General features: G+C 38.3%; 1 protein-coding gene across 12 annotated transcripts in view; it reads right to left on the minus strand.

The window, feature by feature from the left end:
- Positions 1-12,825, minus strand: part of FRYL (FRY like transcription coactivator) — a 293,018-nt gene that overhangs the window by 55,690 nt on the left and 224,503 nt on the right. For all 12 annotated transcript variants that reach the window (XM_079919426.1, XM_079919427.1, XM_079919433.1 and 9 more), the window contains 8 exons: positions 12,221-12,375; positions 11,809-11,908; positions 10,530-10,698; positions 7,177-7,436; positions 6,666-6,806; positions 3,504-3,672; positions 1,409-1,493; positions 769-881 (listed from right to left, as the gene is read on the minus strand). In XM_079919426.1, coding sequence (XP_079775552.1) covers positions 769-881; positions 1,409-1,493; positions 3,504-3,672; positions 6,666-6,806; positions 7,177-7,436; positions 10,530-10,698; positions 11,809-11,908; positions 12,221-12,375 — 1,192 coding nt within the window. The remainder of the gene's footprint in view (positions 1-768; positions 882-1,408; positions 1,494-3,503; positions 3,673-6,665; positions 6,807-7,176; positions 7,437-10,529; positions 10,699-11,808; positions 11,909-12,220; positions 12,376-12,825) is intronic.

The following is a 12,825-nucleotide window of genomic DNA, read 5'->3' on the forward strand; positions in this document are numbered from 1 at the left end:
TCAATTCAGGTTCCATCCTTTAAATCAAAGCAAAACTACACAAACACTTCATCATGATTCCACAATTGATGTCCAAGATATGAGACCACATTATGGGTGAAGCTGCCTTGTAACAAGGGCCTTCTGGTAAGTTACTCAGTTCTAAATTTCCTGAGATAGGGCCAGTACAAACCCATCTTCAAAGGAAATCTGCTCTACCACAGTGGGGCTGCAGGGTGCAGTAAGAAAGGCCATCAGGAAATGTGAGTTCTGTGTGACATGGGTAAGTCACTTAACCTCTCTGGGCCTCAGTTCCATCGTGTGCAAAATGAGGAGATTGGACCAGATCATCTTCAGGGTCCCTTCCAGTCTGAAGGCTTGTGCTTCTATTCTACCCTACCTAAGTGTTATAAGGAGACTCGGACACATTATTCATTTTGCAATTGCAAGGGAGAACGTTTTAGTAAAACGTGAATCCCACGAAAGTTCAAATCTGTTCAAAAAAGCAGCCTGTTGGTCAATGTCTGTTCTATGATGCTTCTTGAGAACGAATTCTTATGTTCCTTTTGATTTATCTACAGGGAACCTGTGCTTTTGAAACATATTTCCCCCACTTACGTTGCTTCTTAAAATCAAGACATTTCAGATTATGTTGGAACACCACTAGTGGCAGTTAAATACCCTTCTTAAAAACAACTTCTGGGAAGAATATATTTATTAACATTAATATAATGATAATACACCTTGCCATCGCAGTTATTAAAAAAAAAAACATTTGGAATGTATTACTTTTTTCTTCTTCATAAGATCCTCCAGAGCTGCTACTGTATCGAGATTCTAGTCTGTGATGTTGACGATTTAAATGACTGTTTAGTCCACTGTAGATGTCTAGGTGCACATAGCTATGGGAATGATCACTGAGTTAGTCACAGTTCATGGTAAAGTGGTATTTGTACTTTATGTTTCACTTTCTTTGCTTAAAAAAGAACACAGTACACAAAATACTAAAGTTTATTATGATATATATTAATTTCCACATTACAATTCAAAAGCTTAAGCTTTGAAGTCAATTATTTCTACCTGAAGATTTTTCTTAAATTGTTGTGATAATAATGTGCTGATGAAACCTATTCCATATAAAACAGGCAGAGTAAATATCCATTTAGAAAAGTTTAAAAATGTAGCCACACAAAAAGTGACTGACCATACTCTACCTATTCATCCATTAGTGCATATTAAAAAATCTAGCATGCCAGCATCTTTAATGTTAAAATAGTCAATGAGGAAAATTTCCAATATGGAAATATATTTCCTCACTATAATTTTAACACAATGAAATATACATTCCAATGCAGAAATTATCATTTATGCTGATGATAATCTGCATACGTCAAACTGACAGGCTAATCAAGAACAGAGAAGTACTTACCTCTCTTCAATATTCTCTTTTATGGGCTTATTATCGGGATTGCCGTCCATGGGAGCTACCATTGTATTGCTACTAGAAGTAGTTCCTGTAATCATAGACAAAACAGTATCTATGAATTTAAAACCTAGGATAGCTCAATAAGAACAAAAGATTTCAAATTATAGATGTCAAAACTCCACTAAAATGAGAAGGTGATTTTTAAAAAGGAATGTACTCTTAACGACCAAGAGGGTAAGGAGACACAGCAACAAAATTATGGATACTGGAAAACAAATGGACAGGAAGTAATCAAGTGTTAAGAAGGCTGAATCCAGGGCTGTTAGTGGAGGAAACAAGAAGCTTCCGTATCTATACTGCTGAACCTCCAAAAGGTCAGGAATTAGTGGCTTCAAGTACCTCTGGAAGTAGGGGTTGAAGGAGGTGCTAAAAAAGGCAAGAATGGGGCTCCCCTGGTGGTGCAGTGGTTGAGAGTCCGCCTGCCGATGCAGGGGACATGGGTTCATGCCCCGGTCTGGGAAGATCCCACATGCCGCAGAGCGGCTGGGCCCGTGAGCCATGGCCTCTCAGCCTGCGCATCTGGAGCCTGTGCTCCGCAACGGGACAGGGCACAACAGTGAGAGGCCCGCGTACCGCAAAAAAAAAAAAAAAAAAAAAAAAAAAAAGGCAAGAATGGTTGAAAATCTCTTTCATAAGTAGCTGGTTCCCAAGATCTACCCCTCTGCCTCCTGTAACTGGGTAGCTCTCTCTCCTCACTTCCAGAAGTCTCTTCTGATGTGAGTAAATCAGAGGATTTCTGGACTAGGGCACACCACATACAGGTGAAGGAGTAAGTACTTTACTGAGGATACGAAGACTAAGTGAAAACATGCATACATACATACATAAATTTGCCATTGGATCCCCCGGCAACCTTCTTACACCACTGGGCTACCAGAAGGCTTGAAGACTGTGCAAGTGTGTGTATGTATGGACTATATGTATTGGTACACACACACACACACACCCCTACACCTTCTACTCTAGGCAGTGGACTAGAAGAGTTTTCTCTGGGGAATCTGATTACTGCAAGAGAAAAGACCTATGTATACTTCTATCGACGAAATCATCATACAACAAAGGACAAAATAAGTTCCACATATACCTACAGAACACCCAATCAACTTTTTAATATGCCTGTTAAGTGAACTGTTTATGAAAAGACAGATCCAGAATTGGTAGGCTTTTGAGGAAAGCTTTTACTAAGACAAACCAAAACAAAAACACAGCAATATAAAGAAAATAGGAACTTTCACTGGTAGAAAATTTTATCAAATATACAGAAGACAGTCCAACCATGAAACATGAATAGGACGCTCCTAAGAATATTCTAATTAAAAAAACCTCTCTTTGGAATTAAAAACATTCTAGCAGATATGAAAAATTCAATAGAAGCATTATTAGAAACCTCTTGGAAAGTATAACAAAAAGATGGAAATAGATGACAAAAATAAATTATATAGTATGAGAGATTTCTAATTATACAATGTTATTAACATCACAAAAACATTTAATATAAACTGAATGGCAAAGAAATTCATAGAAATTTAACCTACAATAGCCCAGATATTATATTTTCAATGAAAGTTATTCCCACAGCAATGTAGTTTCTTCAACTCGAAATATTACAATAACTATAAGTATATGGGTATACATAAAAGTATATACCTCATGTGATTGGATACTATGTATAATATATGCCCAAATAGTTATAATATGAAATTACACAGTAATTTTCAATAAGTGAGCATTTTCTATATTTACATACTAATTATAGTCATTTTAAAAAAGCATTTGTTGTATAGAGATATATAAATGTATATTCCAGTTCTAAATAAGTATGTAAGTATGTTTCCCTTTATCACATTACGAATCCTTACACTGTCAAACTTGTTTACTCATATGAGGATTTACAAAGTTTTGTCCGGTTAATTAGATATATGATTCATGTTTGCTTGTTTTCTTTATGATGATATTTAAAGCAAACGCTTGCTAAAATGAACAGTTATGGAAAGCTTCTCTTTTTATACAAAGTAGTCAGTTTTAAATGACGTCTCACCTGAGGTGACAGAAGGGATTTTATAGCTGGAAGTGATGCGGTAATATGGGGGATTATCCATGTGAGTGACGCCTGAACTGACAGGGTCGGTCAGCTGTAGTTCACTCACCAGTTCTTCTAGCAACTGCATTGTTTTGTCTCTACCTAAATATACAATAACTTTCTTCACCTGTCACAAAAGAAATTGTTTGGAAAAGAAAAAGCACAATTTTTATCTCACAAACTTGTGTTGAGACAAATTTTATCAGAGTAAGTTCAACTTTAAGTGGTAGATGAATAAGCACAATCTTAATTTGAATAGACACTGATTAGCAATCAGATATTAATCGGCTTTATAAGTACTGTTCTATCTTCCCTCTAACCCTCAACATTATATCTAATTAGGATGACCTAAATGTATTGTTTAATGGTGTCCATAAAGTTATCTACTTCCTTTACCTTTCTGGGGTTTTCTTAGAAAAGCAAAAGATAACTTGCCTTTCTTTAAATCAGTTTCTCTTTCAATGGAAACTTTCAATTAATATCATCCTAAGATTTTCCTCATATTTTTATTCAGCCAGCCTTCAAACCCACGATTCATCATTTATTCTGCCTTCCCCGTTCTCTATATTCAACCAGCAGTATAGAGTGTTGACTAAGAGTGAGAATCTAGAACTAAACTAGAACTCCAACGACACAGTCTGGATTGGAGTGCAGATGTAACTTTTACTAGCTAGGCGATCTGGAAAGTTCCCCTCAGTTTTCTCTTCTGCAATTAGGGACAATGTCACCTACTTCACAGGGTTGTTAGGATTAAGTAAATTAAAATTTATAAAGCACTTTAAAAAGCCCTAGTACACAGTACGAGTTAAATAATTGAAAAAAACTTTTCAGTAGTATGCTTTATAGGTATATTTTAGTAATATGTATTATTGAAATGGGCTGATCGGTTAGTAAGCGATCTCTCTTTTTTCTCTACTTTAATCCTTACTACTCAAAATGAGGCCCTCGCAGAAGATGCAGCGTCACCTGAGCTTGCTAGAAATACAGAATCTCAGGCCTCACCCTCACCTCCAGACTCAGAACCAGAACAAGATCCCCAGACGACTCACGTGCATACAGACACGTGAGAAGCTCTGTCTTATTAGATGACCCCCAGACAAATCTTACAACATGCTTTATCACATCATACCAAAAATCTGATAACAGCTCCCTAACGATAACTGACCGTCCTCCACACAGCTCTTGAGCTCTCCGAGCTGTTCTAACTATTTGCTAATTCTCTGTTCCCAAGTCCAGTCTCCTCTGACCCAGGAAACGTCAAGTACGTTTCTTCCTCTGTGCCTTTGCTCTGACCCAGGTCATCTGAGTTGACACTCCTGACTCTAATCCTGTCAGGTCTTCAAGCCCCATCCCCGCTCCAGCTTCACTGCCTGTCCAAGAAGCTTTCACTGACTTTTCACCAAAAGCTCGGGGTTGGAATTCCAGCTCCATGAAGACAGAGCTAAATGGCTGTGCGGCTTTGAGGAAATTACTCTTCTTTCTACCTTATTTTATTCATCTGTAAAACTGCAGTAATCTTAGCAAGGCCATAGATTTCTTCCGGAAATTAAGTAATGGAGATGAAGTGCTTATACCGTGCCTGGCCTCTAAGTAGTGCTTAAGAAACGACAATTAAGAAATTATTATTATTGTCATTAAAAGTAGCTCTTTTAAAACTTCTGGCAAATGGCTATGCCCTGAACTTCATCTTGGCTTCTTAGAATTATAGCTTCATGCCTGTTTCTAGTGCCAACCCCGACTCACTCATTCATTCGTCTGATTAAGGGGAAGATTCTGTGTGTCAGGCACTAGTCCAGGCTCTGGCAAGAAGGCAATGAACTAAGCAGACCAAAATTCCTGCTCTTAAGGAGCTGACAATCCACTGGACTGATTGAGGCAAAAGTTATGAGCCAAAGAGGTAAAATATATAACAAGTTTGATGATAAGTGCTAGGAAAATCAATGAAACAGGGAAAGGAAAAGAAGAGCGTACGGGTGGGGGGCAGGGCATTTGCAGTTTTAGACAAAATGACCAGCAAAAGTATCAAGTGAGAACTGACATTTGAGGAAACGCCTGAAGGAGGTGCAGCAGTGAGCAATGTGGCTGTCTGGGAGAGAGAGGAAAGTAAGTACCAAGGCCCCCGGGCGGGATGCCTGGTGTGAAAGCAGGACAGCGAGTGGAGTCAGCGTGGCTCAAGGGCAGGGGGCCTGAGGGAGAGTATTAGGACGTGAGGTCAAGAGGTAATGTGTGACGGTGTTGTTTGGAACCAAACACCCACCTTTCTCTAAGTGCTTCTCACTGAAGGTTAATCTTGTGACATGCCTTCAGAACAGTGCTTTCAGGATTCAAGTTAACTGGTTCGTTTAAAGTAGGATCCATAAGAACTTTCAGAGCAACATTCTGCAGAGCTAGTCTTCTGTGGACATACTTTAAGGAGATGCTACCATGTCACTGATAGCTATATCTACATATACACGTGTGTGTTTGCGTGCATGTGTGTATATTCAGTTTAACCTTCATGTTTGATAGCTTCACGCTGTTCTCTTAACCTGAGCAGATTTAAGTATTGCTTTCCCTCTAGAAGGCAAAGACATATTCTTCACTGTATATCTCTTATCATGCTTTTCCTTGCTTCTAGAAGCCTTACGGCACGATTCCATAAGCACTGAGCTCTCACTTCCCATCCTGCTCCAATATCCCAATGCCAGCTCCTGATAGGAAAAACTACTAACATCTCTCCACTTCCATATCACTTTCTCTCCAGTATCATCTCTAATCCTCCCAGACGGTGGTGATTCCAAAGTTATCCACTCTCAGGACTCTGCAATTTTCCTTTGTAGCCCTTACCATGACTGTACTTTACTACTGATTTATTCATTAAATAAATTAGGTATAGGTTCAAAGAATAAAATCTGTAGCATCCATCAGAACCTAGAAGAACACCTAGACTGTAGTAAAGCCAGATGATACCTGTTAAATGAATCAATGGATAAATCCATGTGCTATTTCCTGATTTGCCTCATCTTGGCCCCTGCTTTGCCTCTGCTGGTCTACTGCTGCCCAGACTCTGACATCACAAGACACTGGGTAAATATATATATTAAAAAAAAAAATAAAAAGTAAATGAACTTGAACACATACGTAAGGCAAGAGGCTTGGTTCACTATTCACTCCACAAATGCTGATCAAAAAGTGCAAAATTATTTTCAGGTTTTTTGGCCAGCCATCTGCGAGTGTGGTCCACACATTCTCCACCTCCGACCAGGCCAGCTCATCACCATACTAGAGGCAGAAAACACAGCACACACTTTAGTAACGGCTGTCTTTTCAATATCAAACTTGCCATGTCATGAAATAATAGAAAATAACGCTTTGACAGACAGCTTTAATCTTTTCCACACTTTAGAGGAACCATCATTTCTTTCAACAAATCTGAACCCAAGTATCATTAAGCACATATGATTTTAGCTCCCCCCAACCAAAAAGAAGACATTTTATATCTAATGAGAAGTTTTTTAAAGAAAGGAACTTACTGATAACACATACTTGTTTGGTTACCACAGGATTATCTAATCTCTTTGTCTGTTTCTAACCTGTTTACTCCTAACTTGGTAATTCTGTCCAGCAACTGCAAATACAAAAACCACGTTACCTTTGCTGTCATGTACATCAGATTATTCAAAACCATGGCAGTGGCTTGTGGGGATCCCCAGCCTTCTCCTCGTAACCAGCGCCGGCTGGTCACCATAAGTTCTCGGTCTTTTAAGGAATCATCTTCATCTTCATCATGTCGCCTTGCTGTGGGCAACGGTTTTAAATCCACCAACTCGATGTTGTTCATCCACGGTAACAGGTAGTGCAGCATTACTTGCCTCCCAGAAGGGTGAGCTGTCTGAATTCTCTGGCTTATCTCTGTAATTAAGAACAAGTCAAAGAGGGAACGACTGATGTAATTGTGGTTTCCTTTGACTTATAATGAATTTAAATTTAATTTTTAAATTTAACTTTTTAATTCTTAAAAAACAGCAAGCCAGATTTTATTCATTACATTTAAGAATTATGAGCACTGTTTCTCCTTTTAATGAACTTGCCATTGATGACATCATAAAGAAAAGATAGCCGCTAACATATATCACACACTTAGCTTTTTTTTTTTTTTTTTTTTTTGCGGTACGCGGGCCTCTCACTGTTGTGGCCTCTCCCGTTGCGGAGCACAGGCTCCAGACGCGCAGGCTCAGCAGTCATGGCTCACGGGCCCAGCCGCTCCGCGGCATGTGGGATCCTCCCGGACCAGGGCACGAACCCGTGTCCCCTGCATCGGCAGGCGGACTCTCAACCACTGCGCCACCAGGGAAGCCCACACACTTAGCTTTTATATAAAATATCTCTGGCGGTTAAGAAAAACAAATGTCTGCACACTATTGGTGAGACTGTAAAATGGTGCAACTGCTATGAAAACAGCATAAGAGCTCCTCAAAAAATTAAAAACAGAACTATCATGTGAGCTAGTAATTCCATTTCTGAGTATGTATCTAAAAGAATTGCAAGCAGGGTCTTGAAGAGATATTTGCACAACCACGTTCATAGCAGCACTATTTACAGTGGCCAAGAAGTGGAAGCACTCCAAATGTCCATTGATAAATGGATAAACAAAATGTGGTATATACATATAATAGAACACTCTGCAGCTTTAAAAAGGAAAGAAATCCTGTTATGTGGTACAATATGGACGAATGCTTGAGGACATTATGCTAAGTAAAATAAGCTAGTCATAAAGCCACAAATGCTGTGTGATTCTACTTATGTGATGTATCTAACATAGTCAAATTCACAGAAATAGAAAGCAGAATGGTGGTTACCAGGAGCTGGGGGAAGTTCAGGAAAAGGGTGGTTACTGTTTACTAGGTATAAAGTTTCAGTTCTGCAGGATGAAAAATTTCTGGAGATCTGTTTCATAACAATGTAAATATATTTAACACTACTGAACTGTACAGTTAAAATGATTAATATGGTAAATTTTACTATGTATGCTTTTTACCAAATAAATAAATAAATGTAATTATAAAAGACAATCTTTATACATGGATTAATTTAAAGTGACCCATGAAAAATCTCACATATTTCGGTTTTATCTAGGGGAGACGCCTATGATGTGCTTATTGCTTTAACATTCATCTCATTTAATGCTCATGACAAACCTGTGTGGTGGACAGTCCAAGTAACTTGCCCAAGGTCAATGATCAAGTGGCAGAGGATTCAAATACAAGGTTGATTCCAAAGCCTGTGAGTTTTTATATGCTATTTAATTTCCATAAATCACTTTAAGTACAAACCTTCTTTCTCCTCAAGTCCCGTTTTGCCCACTAGGTCTTATACCTATTTACTCATCAGAAGGAATAAATATGGAAGCATAGTGATTTGGAACTTGGCTCTGGAATCACACACACCTGGGTTTGAATCCCAGCTCTGCCACATACCTACAGGTTGACCTAGGGCCAACCTGTCAACCTCTGATCCTCAATTGATTATTCTATAAGAAGGTAACAAAAGCAGCTGCATCATGGAGTTATTGTGCACATTCAACATAGTACCAGTGAACTGCTCAGTCCAGTGCCTTGCACATATTTATGCTCAATTCTAACTTTTTACAAGAAGCCCTTCTGTTAATGGGTCAATGTTATTGCCATGAGTATGAAATATTAGACCTGGAGCTCTGAAAGTAGCTGCATGAAGAGATCCTGGCCAGGGGGTTGTAAGTGCATAGAGCAGCCGGGGCCATGGCAACACCCACTGCCATCCTGACCAATTTCATGAACTCTGAGACCCAGAGGACTCCTCTGTTTTCTGTGCTGGAGCCTCCAGAAGAAGCCCAGCAGCAGCAAAATTAGTGTTGACGGTGGTTACTACTTTGCGTTGATGACCATCCATGTCCATCTTGAAAGGGCCATCAGGACTGTGGGAGCTGGGAAAAAGGAAGGGGCTTGACTGCTGCCATTTATCAGTGCAAACCAAACACGTGAGCTGCTTTAAAAACTGAATGTTAGGAGAACTGAAGTTGTTTTTTCCCCACTCAGGTCAGTTAGGGATGGGAATCAAACTATCTCCACCACTAAAATAGGTACTGTGGAAAGATGTGCAAAGAAGGCCAAGGCTTCTATGCCTTGAGCCCAAATGAAGGAAAGGATCCACTTAAGAACTCTGTTATTCCCTGCACGCCAATTTTGGTGCATTTCTAGTACTTGGATTAGAACAAGATCTTGTTGCAGATGAAGAGCAGAAAAACTAGCTGAGTGTCTTTTGTAAATATTATAATTAAAACTTTTCAGTTAAAGGATAAAGCACTATGGGGGCATCTGCAATAGTGTGCTCACTGGACAGAGGTTAAGCTGGATGAACCCCCAAATTATCTTAAATCTAAATCCTGGGAGGCCCAGATATACAGGACATCTTGCCTGACACAGCCCTGATGTTTTCAAAACTCCTGCCAAGAATATCTGTTGGCCCACAAGGAAAGGAAACTGGACCAGAATGCAATGTGTGTTCCTAGCAATAGTTTTGCTTAAGGCAGTGCAGGACCTTTCCCTAAGATTAGAGCTTTTACTTATAGAAAGAAACTTGTATCTCTATCCCTGTCTATTTTTATTATTAAACACAGACCAATACACAAGATAAACTGCATACCAGAAGATTCAGGAAGTTCTATGTCTACTAAAGAAATACTCTTCAATTGCCTGTGAAGCCCCCTTCTACCTTTCTTTTTTTAAAGCTGGGTTGAGGTGGAGAATGGAGGCCAAAGTTAGAATCCCTGCAGAGATTTTTAATAAGCAATCTCAATATCATGGTAGGTAAGTGTTAAGAGTTCATACGAAAGAAAAAAGATTATCTTATATAAAGACACGTTTGGTTTTGATTCAACCTCAAATTTCATATATTTAAATTTCCTAAAAGTAGTTTTTCTCAAAATGGTTGCTAAAGAAAAACTATTAACCAGTTCAATGATCATACCTGAGAATATGGCGAGAGTTAGCTCAGGATATGCCCTTGCTAGTTCTTCGGACAACTGATAATATGAAACAGAATACAGATGCGGCAGAGGAGACAGCTGGCTGAGTACTCCATCTGTTCTCTGAACCTCCAATTTGTGAGCATAGCGAAACATCTTCGGTTCCAGGATCTACAAGAATGTACACTCCATTGATTTAAGATTTTATGGGTCCTCTAAATTTCAGCTATAATGAAAAATATAAAATCTTCTCCCAAGCAATATTCCAGTTTAAAAGTTATATAGTTATATATGTTGTAAAGTTTTTCAGGTGCTAATTTCTAATTCCAAGAAACGTTTGCAAAAGATCTGTAACTCTTTACAAGCCTTTACATTCCCTTTGTTGAATGCCAGTAGCATAGTTTGAAAATAACTTCAGCAACTTAATATACAATTACTTAAAGAAGATTTACCACTTTTCCAATTCAAAACTATGACTGTATAAAAACATGTATACTTGAAAAAAAATTCTTCAAAACTATCTTGTTTAATAACAGATTAAATATGGAATGTAAGCTAAAAATTCTTTTGACATTACACTATACAAAGAGCTACACTACTCAACTTTCTTCTTAATTAATAAAAATATTAGGGTATAATTCCTAAGATGGTCCCTACCAACCTCAATACCACTTCAAACCCTTTGGAAAAATGTGCATCTCCCTGAATCCCATTCTTAACCCTTGGTTAAGAGTGAAGAACCACACCCCATTATCAATGGATATAATCATATATCCACACTTGATAAGTTAACTTTCTAGGTTATTTTCCTCAGTCTAATAAAGAAATATTATAAAAGGTTATTATAAAAGAGCTAATTACTTTTCACTTGATTTTCAAAAAAAAAATTTGATTCGCATTATTCTTATCTGAACAGAAATAGTTAAATGCACACATAGGCCTTAACCACTCAGTTTTTATAAGTACTCACACACACACACACACACAACACACACACACACACAGAGGCACACACAGGTGAGCGGAAGGGGGGCTGCGGGAAGGGGAAGGGTATCATACATAATCCCCTACAGGACACTTCTGAGTAGTTTGCATGATTTATAGACTTAAATGACCCATATTATTTTACTCTTCTATTTCTAATGGTAATCAGGAATTAACACCATACCCCACTATTAAAAATAGAGCTGAATGTTAGCATACTTTCAAGGCAAGAACAGATTATTATGCTTCATTAAATCCCGAGCAAAAATATATTTTAATTAACGTTTGTTTACAAACCTGTAAAAGTTGCATAGCAACTTCATAGATACTTCGAGAAGAATCAGCGGCTTTAAACAGTATCAGATTGAGGAGCATCACCGTGTCACACTGATAATCCCTAGGGACACATTGTACACGTTAGGTAAAATAACGTTTAGAGGCTTTCACACCAGTTAATAAACATGATATAAAGGGAAGGCTACAGGCATGCAGCTGCTAAGCCTATGAGATGACTGCGTGTTTTTGTTTTTGTTTTTAAGGCAATTAGGTACAACAGATGCATGGGGATCATTATCCGTATTTGGTTAAATTTTGTTAGCACTTAAGGAAAGAAAGTACTGGTTCATTATTATTTCTGAGTTCAAAAGGACAGGTTTTCTTTTTTAAGGAAAGCTAAATAAAATATGAAAGACAGTAGTATCTAGAGTACCTGTTCTGGAATACATTAGCTATGGCTTTAAAGCAGCCAGCTGCCACTCTCTTGGAACCAGTGTAACAGCGATCCACAGCCCAGTACATCAGGTTGCTCTGATCCGGGTTCAGCTCCAGCAGTAATGTAACTGCTTCACAGCCCAACTGATGAACCTAAGTAAAGGTCACAAAATTGCCCAGAACAGAGAAAGGGATATATTATTCATCTACTCCTCTATATTTTAATTAAAATAATATAGTGCATATAGTCACTGTATTGAATCACGAAACTCAAGCCTCCTTTTGTTCAACTCTTTCTCATTTTATTCAGCCAGCAGAAAAAACCAACGTGGAAAAATTATGCTTGGTCTCCTGCTTTTTATATAAGACTCTTAGAAGTACAATTCTCTTCTCCAGCAGAGCCCCGGAGGTGGTTGATGAATATGAACAGTGATTAAGTGCTTTCAGGAGAGTGATTTATTAACCTCTCCAGTTATTTTTATCAAGCTTTATTCTTGTTTTTTGATAACCCAGTAGAAAAATTATTCTGAGGGGAAAAAATGTTAAGTCCTATTTTAAACTGTGAAGTCTGTGTGTGTACAGAATGAGAGTAAGAAAGTCAAG

This window comes from Stenella coeruleoalba (genome assembly GCF_951394435.1).
Source record: "Stenella coeruleoalba genome assembly, chromosome: 4".
NCBI classification, from domain to species: domain Eukaryota; kingdom Metazoa; phylum Chordata; class Mammalia; order Artiodactyla; family Delphinidae; genus Stenella; species Stenella coeruleoalba.